The 18,766-nt window shown below is 32.4% G+C and overlaps 1 protein-coding gene across 6 annotated transcripts in view; it reads right to left on the minus strand.

Moving 5' to 3' along the window:
- Positions 1–18,766, minus strand: part of IPO11 (importin 11) — a 169,435-nt gene that overhangs the window by 130,754 nt on the left and 19,915 nt on the right. For all 6 annotated transcript variants that reach the window (XM_011377348.2, XM_011377351.2, XM_011377349.2 and 3 more), the window contains exons 4-5: positions 12,108–12,180; positions 10,567–10,770 (exon numbers count right to left, since the gene is read on the minus strand). In XM_011377348.2, the coding sequence (XP_011375650.1) occupies positions 10,567–10,770; positions 12,108–12,180 (277 nt within the window). The remainder of the gene's footprint in view (positions 1–10,566; positions 10,771–12,107; positions 12,181–18,766) is intronic.

Genomic DNA, 18,766 nt, shown 5'->3' on the forward strand with positions numbered 1-18,766 from the left:
TTGAACCAAGACTTAGCCTAATGCAAGCATTACAGTCTGATGTTTTCAATTTATATTTTTTTCTTCTGCTTACAGGTTGCAACGCTGAGTTTTTAAAACACTGATTTATGGTTTATCGTTGACTATATCAAGTCAATATACAAATTTCTGTGTTCTGCCAGTGTTATCCATATGATTTTTGTGCTCTTAAAGCCAGGAACATACATATCATATCACTTGTCAGGCTGCTTTCCTAGTAACTTCTGATATTTAAAAAGTCAACTCTCACACTGAGATGCAGTTAGTCTCTGCCTCCCAAATTGAGGCAGAACCATCTTCCAGTGTTATCTTCAGTTTTTTTCCAGAGGCTCTAAGAGCAAACCAACTGAGCCTACATGGTCATTTTATTCAAATAAAAATCGAATGAAAGTCCATATGACTAGTTATCATTAGCATACTTCAGAATTCTTACTCAAGACATAAGTATATCATTTTGACTAATTAAACATTGCATTTATAATAAGGTTAGATACCAAAACCCAGTCAGAAATGCAATCTTGTAAATATAATAATATTTCTATGGAAAAGTCAAATTCCACTTCTATTATTGTAATTCAGTAATTTTAACGGCCTATGTTTACACGTGTAGAGAAACAGCTTTGCCATGTCCCCTGGCGACTGATAAGCCACAGGAAAAGGCCTGAACCTCAGCTAATCTGAGTACTGGCAGAACATCCTGTGGTCCTTCTGGAATGGAAGGCTAGTAAGGAACTGCTAGGGACAATCTCATGCTCACTTCCCTCCCTCTTCTGCTAGCCTGTCATGAGACAGTTTTCTCCTGCCTCCTGGGTTCTGATAAGGTATAATAAGGCTTTCTGCCCCAAGCTCCTCAGAAAGGGTTGCAGAGAAAATAAAACCACTTGGTCTAGAACGGGCTCCTCAGCAACGGGGCATCCCACAGTTTGCACTGGAGTCATTCAGCTCTATTGCTTTGGCCATTCTTTTTGGTGTGTGGAACAAAGACCACAAGGAGTTGGTACCAATTTCTAACTTCTTTTCTCTGTCCAAAATAAATAATACACTGTCTGAATCTAAAAGTGACTCCTATCTTCACCAACTGATGAGTCAGGAGTAGGACTTGGCTCTCCCTTGTCTTGGGTGAATGCTTGATAAGTACAATGACTACTTATTAAGTCGCTTTAGTATATTTTCAAATGTACATAAAATAGTTCAGAGAGTAATACCAAATTATTTAATCCTAATGTTTTATTACTGCCAAAATATTATAGTGATAATTATCCCAATCAATATGATAACAGCACAAAGGTCTAAAATTGACATCATCCCATGAAATACTGTTATAACAGAGAAGCATATACTCAATTTAATTATAAGGGGTATAATCTGAAAGGATTAAAAAAGAATCTTTAGCTCAAGAAACTTGTAACTTTTACTTGTAACTTCAAAAAACTTTAACATTTTTCTTAGTAAGTTAAGTACTTTCTCAGAATATGAGGCTAAAATATGTCTGGAGTCAGACCATCCATCATCCTAATTTTTATAATACTTACTATGTAATTTTAAGTTATAGTATCCTATACTTTTCCAAACATACAAGTCATAAAAATATTTTCTGTCAGTCAGAATAAAGTGAAAGACTAGAAATAGGGTAGGCAAGGGTAGAAATTATACACAAGACCTGAAGTTAAGTTTTAAACTAAAGTATACTTTTTTATTGTAGTATATATTTCAACCAGTAAAACTGAAATCTATAGCCTTGACTATAATTTTTAGATATATTTTATACTGTCTTTACGTAGTAAATAAAATAAATCCCAAAGAGTGCCATATCCAAATTTTAAATAAGAACAAAAAACTTATACTCTGAACTAGTCTCTTGCTTACAACAAAAAGACAACCTGAATTATTTTATGGGCCTTCTTTACATCTCCTCCTTAAAATCATTTGTTTAACATTTACTTCTACATACAAATTCTATTAAAATTGTTCAGAAAGACTGTCATATATACATATGTCAGCCATAAGAAGAGATGACATACTGCCATTTGCAAACATGGATGGACCTTGAGATGATCATTCTAAGCAAAATAAGCCAGCAGAAAAGGTTGAAAACCACATGATATCATTTGGATATGGGATATAAACCTAAACCTAAACAAACAGGACAAACAGAGACTCATGGATATAAACATAGACTAGTGGTTACCAGAGGGGAGGGGGTAAGGGAAAGAAGTAGATAGGGTAAAAGGGGTCAAACATGTGGTGACAGAAAGAAATCTAACTATGGGTGGTGAACACACAATAAAAGATATATATGACTTACTGTTAAATTGTACATCTGAAATTTACTGTATTTCATTAACCAATATCACCATAATAAAAATAAATAAATAAATACATACATACATATACACACAAATAATTTTTAAAAAGAAATTGTTTTGTATCAGTGTTACCTAAAGTAACCTGAAATCTTTTAAAAGGTACTTTCAGGATAAAGGTATTTATGCAGATAATGATAATTTATATGATACAAATAACAATACTAAGAATACAATAATAGACATTTACTGAACCCTATTCTGCTCTAGGTACTGCTTTCAGCCCTTTGCCTCCTGGGTTCAGTAAATCAATTTAGTGAAACATCACAATCTAAACAGTCAATATTATTATTCTCCTTTTACAATAAGAAAACTGAGGCACAGAAAGGTTAATTTGTCCACGAGCAAACAGCAAAATTAATAAGAGGAACAGGTGAGATTTAATTTTAAATCAGGAAAGGTGCTCAGAGCCTGCATTTTTAATCTTTATGTTCTAATATCTCTTAATAAAGTAACTACCAATTAACTACATAGTAATTTCATAAAAGAAATAAGTATTATTTGTATAAATAAGTTCTAAACTTTTTAATATCAAAATATGAACTAATATTAAGTTGATACTAATCCATACATTCAAAATCAATACAGTAAATCCTGTTCTCCAAAAATTATATAATTCAATAATAGAATTTTCTTTTCATAACTACGCAAAGGGAAAATTTCCCACAAATTCACTGACACCAATACTGCTGCTAGTATAGATGCAATGAACTGTTTGAAGCAATGCATTATTTGAATCAGAATTTCATCTAACAAGTTCTACAGTAAGTCCTATCTCTTTTGTGCACCACTCCACAGGAAAATATGTCCTTTTGCTCTATCATTTGTATAGAGCACTTATGCAAGATACAGTTGATATAAACTGAATGTTTTTCACTTTATTTATTTATATATATAATACCACTATCACTTTTTGTCAGACTCAATAAAGAAAATAATGGTAACCATTTCCTAGTTCCCTACCTAGTTCCTCAATTAAAAGTAAGATTATTGAGAAAAGAAGTTGACCAAATGGAAAATGGTAACAGCTCAAGAAGGAAAACATTAAGGGAGAATCTGCCACCCTAAATCACCAGTATATTTTGAAATTATATCTGATTTATTTCAAAGGTATTTTATAACAATAGTAGTAAAAGGACAAAACTATTTTTATCTGTTATAATTTTTTCAGCCACAGCTTCTGTTACCAGGAGAATATCCCTTTACAGAATTCCACCACTGCATATGCACGACATAATTATAGTATGCATACCAAACATAAAATCCTCCCCACTCACTCCCAATACAAAGAACAGAATATGCCGCAGAACATTTCTGAATACTTTACCAAGGTTCTTATTGTCATAAGATTTGGATAAAAGGAAATATTTCATCATGGTGGACTCAAAGTCATTAAAATAAAATTTGATTTTTCTCCATAAAAACATCCTCTATTCATACTTTGACTCTAAAACATGAGCAAGTTCAATAATTCAGGTTACCAAAGGCTCTACTCCATTCCACCTTAAGCAACTATCACCAATGTTTGAAATTTTCATTCCCATTTCTTAAAAAATATAACACAGTAACATTTATAGATACTAATAGCAAAGTAAGATCTTTATTAATTTTTCCCTCTTCTGGCCCTGTAAAGTAATAATATAAAATTACTACTTTAAATCAGGACTACAAATATGAAAACCACGTAACTAGCTTAGCACACAGCAGGTATTGCTGAATGAAAGCATAATGCATTTGAAACAGAAATCAAGAAAGTAACGGAAAGTAATATGGAAATTTTTCTTTTAATTGATATTCTCCTTTGTTTCATATTCTAGTTCTAGAGCTAAGCACCTAGTTAAAGACATTTGGCATTTATTAAAGCTCCAATTCAGGGTTCTTTTTAGCTAGCCTACAAAAGGTCTCTAAACAAGTAGGGATGGTTAGAATGAAGAAAGAATAGAAATACTTTTCAGCACAACAGTGAAAAGAGGGAGACTAATAAAGAGGAAAAAAATAGAAGAATTTGGAAAGAAATACTGCCAACTATCTTATATACATAAGCCCTGCACAAGCTTCTATCTATTCCAGAAAACATCAGCAGATGTATGCTTACAGAAGTCTCAACTGGAAAACAAAGTAAGAAAGCAAGCAAGTAGGAAAAGAAAAATATTCCTTCTACATTTCTTCACAAAAATGTGGAAGGGGAAGGGCACATTCAGTTAGATAATATAGAAATAAGCTATTTAATGAAACTTTTTAGGTACTGGTGCACATAACCTCCAAATACTTGCATTTTCTTTTTCTAAACCAGAAGAAACAGTGCCGCCCATTGACTGCTGAGAGATTTTTTAAAAAAGACTTGACTCCATGAATATCAAAAAGGAATGCTTATAGGAAGTTTTATTTCTTTTAGCATTTCAAATATTAAAATTTTTTGCCCCAGGGCTACTGCCCTCACAATTTTCCCTAAGAAAAGTTAGCACCAAAAGACTTAAATCAAGTCTTGTAATTCATTACGAATGGTGGGGCAAGAAATATTACCCATAAACTGTAGTTTTCAAAACCTGCTTAACCTGAATCTAATCAAGGTGCATAAACAAATGTAGAACGTACAAAATTGCATAAGACGACTGACCTATTTTCTTCGACACATCAATAGCATAAAAAAAAGAAAGGAACTGAATACTATTCTAAATTAACAGGTACTTAAGAGACACAACCAAATGTACCCACACATTATTTTTCTCGCTCAAACAAAACACTTGTAGAACAATGTAGAAAATTGGCTAAAAAATATTAAATAATATTAAATCACTATTTTTGCTTGTCTTAGGTGTGATAACGTGAAATTGGTCATATAAAAATAAATCTATCCTTTTACGGATGAATACTGAAGTTATTTAGTAACAAAATATCATGTAATCTTTAAATTGCTTTATAATACCTTAGAAAAAAGCAATAAAGCAAAAATAGCAAAATGGTAACTGCTAAGTCTAGGTAATGGGCATACGGTAGTTTATATTTGTCCATTTTCTGTATGTTTTAAGATTTTCATAAGAAATTTTTAAAGCACCTGTACATTCTTAACAAAAAAAAATAGTTATTTTAGTAGTAATCAACTTTATCTGTAACACAAGGCTTAAATATAAATTTGTTTCCATTTAGTCATGATAAAGATATATATCAAATTACCAAAATGTGTCAGGCCAGAAGCTTTGATGAGTACAAGATCTATCTCAAAAACAATTTCCAATCAAACTGCCAATGTCTCTCAACTAGTATTTATTTACTTTCAATAAAGGACATTCCTAAAGACTTGTAACATCTGTTACCTATATTTTTTTTTTTCAGTAAAACCAAAATTTTCATTTTGTTTTCAACCTGCCATTGGTACAGCTCAGGCCCAGGAGGATCACTCTGGCCCATCTTCCAGATGCCCTAAATCCTCTAATCCTACAAACAGCCTGTCTTCAGCCACTGGTGCCTAAACAATCCTCTTATGTATCCAAAGTATCAATTCAGTAAGAGGGAGGAGGTTAGGAAACTACTCTCTTCTCCATTTAGGACTCTACCTTTGCTCACAGCTGTATTTCAGGCATCTACTTCAGTGACTGGCACAGAGTAGGAACCCAAATATTTGTCAATGGACAGATAAATGAGTAAAAGAACAAAGCACAGATTAATACTGTTTAAGAGCAACTTACAGAGGTTTGGGTGATAAGGTTTTCAAATTTGTATTCTCTTTTTTCCACGCTCCAGAGAAGAGGCCTTGTGAACCATACAGAAAGGATAAGCTATATCCAAAATCTCTTCTGTTCAGTGCACAGCTCCTCTTTTTTTTAGATCAAGCTAGTCACCTTGGATCTCTTCTCCTTTAAAGTTCCCACCAAAAGGTTCTTCTTTCCTAATGACTAATAATATCAATATAAGCCTAGACACACACATGTTCAATTCCCCACACAAGTTCATAGCAGAAATGACCCTTTATAAATTATTGGAGTCATTCTTTGAATAATGTTTTTAAAAAGCCAATATAAAATTTGGTGGAGCAATAAACAAGATCTAGAATCAACATTGCATTTAATGCAGCAATTAAAATGACGCAAACAAAACTGAAAACAAGATCTATTTAATCTATTTGATGATTTCCCTAAATGTGTGTAGGGAAAAGTCTAGGTAATGGGCATACGGTAATGGGCATACGGTAGTTTATATTTGTCCATTTTCTGTATGTTTTAAGAACTGTAAAATCCTAAAGGATAGAGCTATAAGGCTATAACCATAAAAGCGGCACCTTGGTATTCTCAAATTTAACAGTCAGAATTTCAACTATTTGGGAACTTCCCCTAAGGACCCTATCATGAAGTAAGTTAAAATTTATAAGAAGAAAATGTGAAAGAGCTGTTTTAACCAACCCATCTCAAAGGAGCTGTGTGCTTGTTTTGTTTATTCAGAAAACATAGTAACTCATGAGTAAGACTCTTCTGAAGTATGGTAACTTGACTTCACCTTGCCTCACAGTTTTCTTTTATCTTCACTATGCAAATAATACATATGCTGTTTAGTGGGAATATTATTCATCATAAACTCTTCCGTTTTTAAAATTCAGTTACATTTTAGCCTTGATCATAATGACAACGTAACATAGTGTTTTGTTTCCTTCCACTGCAGATTTTAATAGCTTATTAAATAACTTTTGAGGGTTTGAGCCTTATGACTTTCCTCATGAACATCAAGACTATGATTGTCTTTCATCTCCCTCAGGACTATAGTATGTCTTATATACAGTAAGCAATCAGTATCTGTTGAATTACTCTTAAGCTGAAGTAAGACTTTAAGATTTAACTCCCAATTTAAAGCCTTAAAAAGATTCCTAATAAAAACAGGTTATGGAAAATGTCCTTTTTAGAGATTTATACTGAAATATTTTTAGATGAAACATGTCAGGATCTGCTCCAGCAAAGAGGAAAAGCAAACATGGCAACACCTCGGGAACTGTTAAATATGAGTGAAGGGTATATGGGAATATGTTATACTATTCTCTCAACAAGAGTATACTTGAAATTTTCTTAATTAGGAAAACTGTCTAACTGGTTAGACAGTTGATCCTTGAACAACACACATTAAACCATGTGGGTCCACTTATATGTGGATTTTTTCAATAAATATACAGTCGGCCCTCTGTATCCCTGGGTTTCATTTGCAGGTCCAACCAACCATGGATCTATAATATTGTTTTCGATCTCCCATTGGGATTCTGCGAATGCGGAGGGCCGACTATATGCATCGTTTTACATCTTTTTATGTAAGAAACTAAAGCATCCACAGATTTTGGTACCCATGAGGGTCCTGGAACCTATCTCCCTTGGATACCAAGGGACAACTGCAGTTAACTTTTGGGGGAGTCAAAAACTATACACAGATTTTGGACCATGCAGGGGTTGGCACCCCCAACACCTACGTTGTTCAAGGGTAAACTATGTATCAAAATTACACAGCAAAGAATCTAATAAGATCAGTAGGTCAAGACCTTAACTCTATGCCAAGAAAATACAAAAGGAATGAGACTAAGTATACAAAGGTCTTGGCTTCTAGAAAAATACAGTGATTAAAAATGCAAACATCTATCTTCAAATTATGCTATAACTAAAATTTCTACTTCAAAACTTTAACGGTGCTTATACTGATTAACCTAGAATAATAAAGATTATAAATTCGTAGAATCATATAACTTTAAAACTGAAAAAATTTTTTAAAGAATCATAAATTTAAGTGTCTGGGTCAAAATTCCAAAGCTGCTTAGTACAAAGAAACATTCTTCACTGGAAAACAGGTCCTCTCATAATTATTAACCTATTTTCCAAAAACAAGTGAAATATATTGATCTCGAAAGATCTTTTCATTTGTTAGGTTTGGATTACTCCATTTACCTCAGCATGTACCTTTGTGGGTTACACATCACGTCTACATGATATTATTTGGTTAATAAATTTATAATTACATTAGAATTATTATTTGTACCTTATATTTCCTTGCTTTCATAAACTTTAGATCTTGATTTTAACTGTACTTAAACGTAAACTTTTTTATATTCAGGTTTGTATAAGAAACATACTATTTTATAGAAAATGATCCCTTTTATGTGACAAATCAAGCTCGATTATGTTACTGCAAAACAATTTTCCCTCGCCTATTGATTCTGTAATTTGTCACCCCTGAAAAGAACTTAATCTATTTTAATGTAGAAGAAAAATATGATATAAAATTATTGGGACACACTGAACAGCTTGTGCCAGTTTTACGTGTACACTGCACTACTTTGCCCTAGCAACTACCTCAACAATGAACTTACGTTTTTTCAATGTGGAAAACTAATTTAGTACATGAAAACCATCTTGGCATTACCGCAAACATTTATTAAAAGAAAGATTTTTCTGTATTTTGGATTATCAAAATAACAAAGGCTATTTTATTAACTAGCAAAATTGTTTTTTATAATAATGTCTTCCCGCATATGCTATCTTCAATTAAACTACACATCTTGTACCCCAACCTCATAGGACGAGATTGCCCTCCTAGTCTACACTATGTTTCAGGTTCACCTACTCCACTCCAAAATAAAAGGTGCTAAGCTGAACTGTTTTTTCCCCAGGTATCTTGAGTTTTGTATATTCTCCCAAAACTCCTATTTTGAAGTTTTGCACTATACTACACTTTGAAATCTAGCAGGTATCTAAGAACAAGTCTCTTCTATTGTTTATTCATTTAATTAACAGTTATTGAGAACCACTACTTACTTGCATTCTTCTAAGCTTGATAGTAAGGCTATAACGGTAAAAGCTACAGTCCTTCCTATAAAACTCATAGTGTAGTAGATCTCAGAAAGGTAATTATGACTTAGCACTGTGCTGGAAATAAGTGCAATATGCTGGGTAAACCCATATTTCATGCTACATGGAGAGTAAACAGCCTCACAGTACAAGAAAGCCAAACAAGAAATTTGAAGTGGTCAGGAAGCTAACTCAAACAAGGCTCCTGATTAGACATAACCTGTAGAGCTTGCCTAGGCTAAATATAAATTATACCTGAAAACCAAGGCAACACATTAGGAGAGTACAACTTGAAAAAGCAAAACTAAGAATTAAAACTTCTTTAGAAGGGCAATAAAGAGTTAACTGTAACCTGGAATCTTCTAGATATGTGACTTTTATATGGAAAACTTCCAATATAAAAACAACTGAAAGGGTCTAAGGTGGGGATAAAGGTGAGAAAAATCAACAAAAAATTCACAGAAAGACTTGAGAGGATAAACTGTCCATTTCTTTACTTGAGAAAAATCAATAAAAAATTCATAGAAAGACATGAGAGGATAAACTGTCCATTTCTTTACTCCTAGTTAGATATCAAGCAAAAGTGATAATGATTGTTTGTCCTCGGATAAACAAGATTGGCTATTTAAACTTTCTGGGTTAAAAATAAAGAGAACATAATGTGGTTCTGGATTAAACTTTGATGTATACAAAAATCATCTTGAGAGCCTGTTAAAAATTCGGATTGCCAAGCTCTATTATCAAAGCGAGGATTCCAAAGGTAAGAACACTGTTAAAAATATTTTGAGGCTCACCAGTATTACATGGTATAGTCCAAAATGTTAGGTTGAGCAATATGAAAATTGCTGTTTTGGAAGAACAAGATGTTTGTCAAATACAAAAGTGCCAAAGCAACTGAATGAAGAAAGGAAAGCATTTTCAACAAATGGTGCTAAAACACTCAATAAGGGACTACCACCCCCAGTTATGTCAGACTCCTTCCTACATCTGCTCTACATCTACCAGTTATCCAGGCATGCCAATTTTAACTTCCTAAATGTCAACTCTATACTCTCCTTAATGTTCCCTTTACCAATAGTCCGCTTAAGAGCTTTATCATCTCATCTGAACTACTTTGATAGCCTCAAACCAGTCTTTGCCTTCAGACTGTTCTCTACCAACCAATCCTCCTCACTGACAATGAAGTAATCTTACTGGACAGATCACTAGCCAGCTTAAATTCTTTCAGATGTTATCTATTATTCTGAACCTTTTGAGAGCAATTATAAAAAATTTGTAATCTTTCAATAAAATATTTAGAGAGGTAAAACTATAAATGTTTTTATACAAGTAGCAGTTTTCATAATTAAATTTAACTGTGCTAAATCACTTACATCATAAAACAGTTTTCTATCAGCAGCCAGCCGTTTAGAGGCCAAAGTCTTAGTAACATGATAGAAGGTAAGTAATGCTCTGTGCTGTCGAAGATCATCCTGGACTTTCACAGATTCTATAAGAGTGGGAATCAGTTCAGGCCACTGTCGGGGACAGTCCAATCGAGCAACTTTTGCAATCAGCACTGCAATCTGAGTTGCAATCTAGAGGGGAAAAAAACTAATCATCAGAAATAAACATATATAATCAAAGCAATTGATAAGGAATGCATTCCTCGTTGTAAATCTCCTTTTTGGTTAATTATATATGTGATCGAAGTGAACAAAAATTTCACTAAACAATTGCTTAAGACAGTGGTTCTCAAAGTGTGATCTATGGATCTCTGGAGAGGCCTAAAACTCTTTCAGGAGTCTGTGAGGTCCTTCCTTTCCCAGTATTATATCATTTCCTTCATACAGCTTCTACCAAAATAATATATCACAACAGAGTAAATGAAGAAGCAGATACAAAAGCCTAGATGTCTTCTTTTAAATAGCCAGACATTAATGAGATATGCAAAAATGCAGAACAATGCAACTCTTCCCATTAAACTATTTATTATTTGCAGAAATAGCCATTGTTCATTATTTAAAATTCTATTTATGTTAACACATAATGGTTTCATTATTTTTAATAAATATTTTAAATTTTTTCAGGTTTAATTTCTGATACAGTAAATATCAACAGTTATGATCCTTTAGGGTTTTATTTTAGCAGTATAAGGAACTCCTAAGATCACAAAATTTGACAACCACTGACCTAAGAGTAGAAATGAACATCAAATATTAGGTATCTAAATAATAGTATCTGTTCAGATCAGTATTTCCCAAATGCTGGCTGACAGAACATCTAAGCAATAGTTTACCCCTCAATCACCCAAACCCTTTCTAACCACCCCTGCCCCAGAGAGAGTTACTCTTCATCTTCCCTCATCTCCTTCAGGAACTATAAAGCAGAAAACTGAGATCATTTAAATAGGTTGAAATAAAACTGCACTGGATAAACCACCAAGTACAGTGTGCCTTATGATTCGAATTAAAAAAATCAAATATAAAAAATAGTAGTAACTTGTAAAAATTTAAGAATTTTTGTATCTCTAAGCAAAATTTATTTTATTCTGAAATCATCCTGTTGTTTTAGAAAAAGAGGGAGAGGAATCATCTAAATCATCAAATTTAATTTCTATGCAATAAGACTATAAATAAATAAGAGATTTGCTTTCAATACTGGTTCAAAAACTGAGGAAGTGTAAAAAATGTACAAGTACATCTTAAAATGACTTCTCAGTTTTAAATAATTAACAGCCAAATCTAACCAAAATTCTTAACAGCTAGAACTAGATTTCAAAATTAAAAAACCAATAGAGTAGTGTATACAAACATCACAAATGAATATTATGTAATAAGGTTTTACTTTTAATGCCAAGAAACAAAATTAGTTTGGAAAGGAAGCAAAAATTAAGGGAATTGAAACAATAGTTAGCATTCATTTTCTCACTAACCTGGTTTATTGGTTCATTGAAGTTAGTGATCAGCCCTGCACGCAATGTAGTTTTCTCTTCCTCTGAGAGAGCACTGTAAAAAGAATGATTTATTATGAAAGACAATGCTATCTAACAATGAAGGCAGGTAAGCACTACTATGAATTTTAACAATAAAAAGCTTTTCAAACAAGGTGCCCCTCATTGTTTTTGGTATATACATAAAATAATTTCTATTGCTTGTACACTGGCACATTAAGTTATTCAAAAGCATAAATTTCCTTCACAACTGAATAAATAAGACGCAAAAAGAGTAAGTCATAGGAAATAAGACAAATCCACAGTAATGAATGTGATGTTCGCTTTTATTATGTAAAAACAGTTGCCTACAAAAAAAATTAATGGTTGGCCAAAAACAATCTGTAAGAGTACATATTAGTCTTCCACTCACTTCTTTTATAAAATCTGAGTGAGGTTATTATTCTTTGAGGAAAGAGATCAGGAATCAGATAATATCTGGAATGGAAGATTCGTTAGAAATCAAGTAGTTTAAAATCTTATACATTTTACATATCTAGAAAGGATAAACACAATAATGATAGTTTTGACTGCAAATGAGGAAGGACAAGGATGGAGTCACTGTATAAGACTGCATACATTTTGATTTTTGAACTATATGACTATATTGTTTACTTAAAAATTAAATTTTAAAGCCCCCATTTTAAAATTTGAACTATATGAATATATTGTTTACTTAAAAATTAAATTTTAAAGCCCCCATTTTAAAGTTTCATTCTGGCAAATGAATCATCCTAATAAAATCAGCTACAAAAGCTGTATATGATTTTTAAAAAAGTTTTAAGATATCTGTTGAGGTGAACTGTGTCCTGGCAAAAAGATAAGTTCAAGTGGCTAACCCCAAGAACCCGTGACTATGACCTTACTGGAAACTGGGGCTTCGCAGACGTAATTAAATTAAAATGAGGTCATGCTGGATTAGGGTGGACCCTAATCCAATGACTAGTGCCCTCTATAAGGAAAGGAAAATCTAGACAGAGACACAGAGGAGGCATGTGGAAAGAAGTCTATGTGATGATGGAGGTAGACACTGGAGTGATGCAGCTGCAACCCAAGGAACATGAAGGACTGCAGACCACAACTGGAAGCTAAAAAGAGACTAGGAAGGATTCTTCCCTAAAGCCTTCAGAGTGCGCAGAGCTCTGCCAAGCACCTTATTTTTAGACTTCTAGCCTCCTGAACTGTGAGAGAATATACTTCTACTGTTTTAAACTACCAGTTTGTGGTAGTTTCCTAAAGGAGCCCTAGGAAACTAATACAGCATCTAAAAACAACAAAGGCAGCCAGAACTTAAGATATGGGATCTTAGGCAAAGCAGAAAGGAGTCTGATGAACTAGTACATTTCTCCATGAGATATTTGCCCACAAGAACTCAAGCTGAAAGTAGCAGTTAAAAGAGACTAAAAGAGCTAAGGAGAGGTCTGACAGTGCTGGAAAGACAAAAATTGAGCCCAGCAACAAGACAATACTTTGATAAACACCCAAGAGTTGCAGCAGAAACCCCAGGATGGCTAAAACCTGAGATTAAGAAAGAGTAAATCAGCAAGAGACCATCTTCAACTAGATCAAGGTTGAAGTCATATCCTCCTATCTCCTCACCCAGAGAAAATGACATTCTCTCCAGATAAAGAGAATAGAATTCAAAGGCTCTCCAATTTCCCCTATACAATGTTTGGCATTCAATCAAAATTCACCAGACATACTATGAAACAGGAAAAAGTGACTGAAATCAAAACACAAATAGAAACAGGTGATACAAACATTGTAATTATCAAAATTACCCATAAAATATGTATGATTACATTCAAGAAAATAGGTAAAAAGTAGAGAATTTCACCAGAGAACTGGACTCTGTTTTTAAATTAAAATATACCAAAGGAAAAGCCTAAAACTGAAAATACAATAAATGAAATAAAAGTAACTGAAAGATCATTCAGTGGAAAAAAATTCAGGTTGAAACCTAATGAGAAAAAAAGAACTGCTTTTCAGAGAGTTCACTGACAATGTACACTAAAAAATACTAAAGGCAGTTCTTCAGGCAGAAGACAAATGAAACCAAATGGAAACCTGGCAACAGTGAAAAGAATGAACACTAGAAGGTAAATTTAAATGAATACTGCTGGCAAAATAATATAAAATAGTATATATTGTGGTGTTTAAAAATATGTGTTGAATTAAACTACTCAACCACAGCATAAAAGACAGGAAGGTGTAAATGAAGTTAAAGTATTACACAGTTTTTTCATTATCTTGAAAAAGTAAAATACTAATTGCAAGGATAGTCTCTATTTAAGTCAAGGATGCATATTATAACTTCTAGGAAAATCACTTGAGTAATAAGTGTCCTAATCTTGTGGAGGGGAAAACTGAGTAACAAAAAAATTCTTAAATTTTTTGAATACAAAGGAAATTAACTAACAAAAAATTTAAGAAATTTTTTAAATACAAAGGAAGGCAAGAAAGAAAAAAAGGGAGGGGGGAGAGAGATCAGTCAAAAACAAACAGAAAACAAATAGTTGATGGTAGACTTAGTCCCAATTTTTTCAGTAATTGCATTAAATGTAAATAGACATAATATTGAAATTAAAAGACATCAGATTGGATAAAAACCAAAACCCAACTATTTCCTTTTTATAAGAGAAACATTATAAATGGAACACAAATAAATACTGAAAGAAAAAGAAAAAGATATACTATGCAAGTATAAACTTACTGGTGTGGCTCTATTAAAATCAGACAAACTAGACTTTAACTCAAAATACATTATTAGAGAAAAAGAGGAACATTTCATAATTAGGACAAGGTCAATTCTACAGGAATATAAAACCTCTGAACTTATATGATCCTAATAATATAGCCTCAATATATAGAGAGCAAAAATAGAATGAAAGGAAGAAACAGGCAAGTCCATAATTGTAGATTAACACACATCTCTCAGTAAATGATGAGAAAAGTAGCATAAAATCAATAAGGATATATAATATTTGAATAGCATAATTAACAAATTTGATCGAATTGACATACATAAAACATTACAATCCACACACATTCTTTTCAAATGCACATAAAACATTTACTAAAATACCACATGATGGGATCATTTAAAAAAAAAAAAGAAAAGAAAAACAAAGCCTAGCACATTTCAAGGAATGAGATCAGTAACAAAAATAACTGAAAAGTCTCATATGTTTGGAAATTAGGTGATATATCTAATTAACCCACGGGTCTAAAAAGAAATCATAGGAGAAATTTTAAAATATTTTTAACTGAATAAAGCCATGACTACGATGAATCTTTAATGTTTTAAATGCATATTTAAGAAAAAAAAAAGGAAAACCAATTATCTAAGCTTTCATTTCAAAAAGCTAGAAAAAGAATATAAAATTAAAATCCAAAAAAGTAACTGAAAATATATTAAACCTTATAAAGTACAATAACTAAAGCAAAGATAGACAAATAGTCCAATAGGACAAAACAGAGAAGCCAAAACAGAGCCAAACATAGGCAGTGTCTGATTTATAACACATTTCCCTATCACTGAAATGTGATAGGGAAAGGGTAATACATGGTGTTGTCCTTACTCCACGTAAAAACCTTACCCAGAAATCACTTCTAGATAGAACTACACCTAAATGTGAAAAGTAAAAAAGCTTCTAGTAGAAAATATAGAATATTTTCATGACCCTGGGGTGAGTAAATTTTGTAAATAAGCCACAAAAGAATTAATTATAAAAGGAAGGTAGATAAATTAAACTTCATTAAAATTAAGAACTTCTCTTCCTCAAAAACACCATTAAGAAAGTGAAAAGGCAAGTCACACACTGGGAGAAGATATTTCCTCCAGTAAGTATATTCAACAAAGGACTTATATCCATAACATATACAAAGTCACACAAATCAGTAAGATAATCCAATTTTTTAATGTGCAAATGGCAAGCTCTTCACAAAAAAAGGATATCCAAATGACTACTAAATATATTAAAAAGGTATTCATTTGTCATCAGGAAAATGCAAAAATTACCAAGCACACCAGCATGACCAAAATGAAAGACAGATTGGACCAAATGCTGATGAAAATGTGGAGTAAATGCCAACACTCACAAGCTGCTGGTGGGAGTGTAAATTGGTACAACCTGTTTGGAAAACTGATAGTATCTACTAAAGTGGAACATACATCTGACCATGAACGGCAATAAAATACACACTTATGTGCAACTAGACATGCAAAAGAGTTTTCAAGGAAGCATTATTTTCAACAGTCGATAACTAAAACTAAGTTTAATGCCCATTAACAGCAGACCAAATAGATTAATTGTGATATGTCCATTAAATGGAATGTTATACTCCTACATAAAGGAGTAAACTACTGCTCTATGCAACTACATGGAGAAATGCCACAAATATAATACTGAATAAAGGCCGGACGCAAAAGAGAACATACTACATGATTTCTACTTGTATGAAGTTCAGAAACAGGGAAAACTAATCTATGGTTAGAGATATCAGATGATACTTAATTGGGGTGCGAGAGTGTGGAATAGGTGACCATGAGGGGGTGGGGGGAGGCTTTCAGAGTGCTAGTAATGTTCTATATCTAAGTCTTAATTACATGGGTGTGTTCACATTAAAAACATTCAAACTGTACCATCATTTATGCACTTTTTCAGTATGTTATATTTTATACTTCAACAATAGTTTTTTAAACCTTAATGGCAACTTGCTCAAGGTTAGTAAACAAATGAGAAAACAAGATTAAGAAAAACATCTGGGTGAAAAGAATTAAAGCTCAATGGAAGTCTATGCTTTCCCATCAGAAATGATCCCTAATCCTTTCGTAACTGCTGTATTTTCCAACTTTAATAGCTCCCTTCTATCATTGAATCTCTGAACTGTTTTCTCCTATGTTTTGCTTCAAACTTGAAATTCAAGTTTTCTTCTATGCCAAAGAGTCAGGTTTAACAGTTTTCGTAATTTTAATTAATATAATATGATCAGCTACCAAAAAAGAGGGTGGGGGAGAGTGACAATCAGAAAGAGGGGGAATATTTAAGAAAACAAGTCATTAACATGCAGAAAACTTTGGCAATTCTCCAATAACAGTTAATATTCCACCTTTAATTTTATGCACATGCTATCATTAGATGAATTCAGACTATATAGCCCATTTACTAAAATATCATATGATGGGATAGTATCTACTTAATTAGGACCCAGTTAAAGTTGCATTGCATACAATGATATATAAGCTTAAAGTAATCCTTATTCCATGAAAAGAGTAGTAGGAGTAGAAACTATATAAAATAAACCTTAGATAAAAATATAAACAAGCAGTCTTTTTACGTGTCAAATTTAAACAAGAGTTTGATTACTAATCTTTGCTCCCTTGCTCCCTTTCTAAGTAAATTCTTAACATCGTCCCTAAATACATTCATCTCCTTTCTAGCTTGTATCTCAGCATGTACTAAGAGATAGCTTGGGATTTAACAACCTAATATCATATAATAACTCCATTAATGTTTTAAACTTAAACTAAATTCGTTTCTAACTCTTTATATGAAAGAACAATCTGAAATATTTAATCATGATTTACTCTCCCTTCCAGTCATTATAAATGACTATTTTGTCATTTATAACCATATTATAACTATTTATAGTCATTTATAACCATGTTTCATAAAATCAGTAAAAAATGAATTTTAGGAAATATCTAAAATTTAGATACAGCAGTAGAAAAGTTGGTGCTGCTACACTGTTTCCAAAAACTCAATAACTGTTTCTCATCACTAAATACTTTCACTCAAAATTATGAACCAATTTTAAAATAAGAGAAGGGCTCACTTTATACTATAGTATCTTAAGTGAAGCCTTAAAATATTATAGTTGCCTATAGGAAGTGAACACACAGTGTTTACGCCTTACTGTTAAAGTATACAGCTGACTTATTGGATTTCGTTAGCCAATGTCACCATAAAAAATAAATAAATAAATAAATTTCGATTTAAATAAATAAAATAAAATAAAAAACAAAACATATTCTATTTGCTTTCGATGTCATTCGAGGGCATATTTTGTATGCACTTTGAAGTACTCAGACAAGTTTTAAGGCTTTATAAACATAAGAATGTAAAGAGCTATAGTGCCATCTATTGGAGAACAAAGACTATGTTACTTCTTCAGCAAAGTTCACTATTTCCTGTCAAAGGAATTCCAGGGTGATGTCTGCATTGTCTTTCCATCAATTACATTAAATGTAATTAATTATTAAAAGAAATCTGTTCACTTAACCACCTACAGAATAGTTATAATGGAATTTGATGAGATTATAAATGTATACTATCACATTCCCACAAAGGAAATTATGCAGAAAACTTAGGGAATTAACATCCAGCTGGCTCAGAAATGACCTGGGACTCCCTTCTCAAAGACTTCTTTCTAAAATTCTAACCTCCTACATCTTAAAAAAAAAAAAAGAAAGAAAGAAAAGAAAAAGACTTTTTCAATATGACTCATTCACTCAGCATTTGTTTTGTACCTATAAAATTAAAGATCTTCAAAAGCACACCAATAAGAAATCTACACACCCCCTCTACCGAATACAAAAG

Source organism: Pteropus vampyrus, unplaced genomic scaffold (assembly GCF_000151845.1).
Source record: "Pteropus vampyrus isolate Shadow unplaced genomic scaffold, Pvam_2.0 Scaffold310, whole genome shotgun sequence".
Classification (NCBI taxonomy): Eukaryota; Metazoa; Chordata; class Mammalia; order Chiroptera; family Pteropodidae; genus Pteropus; species Pteropus vampyrus.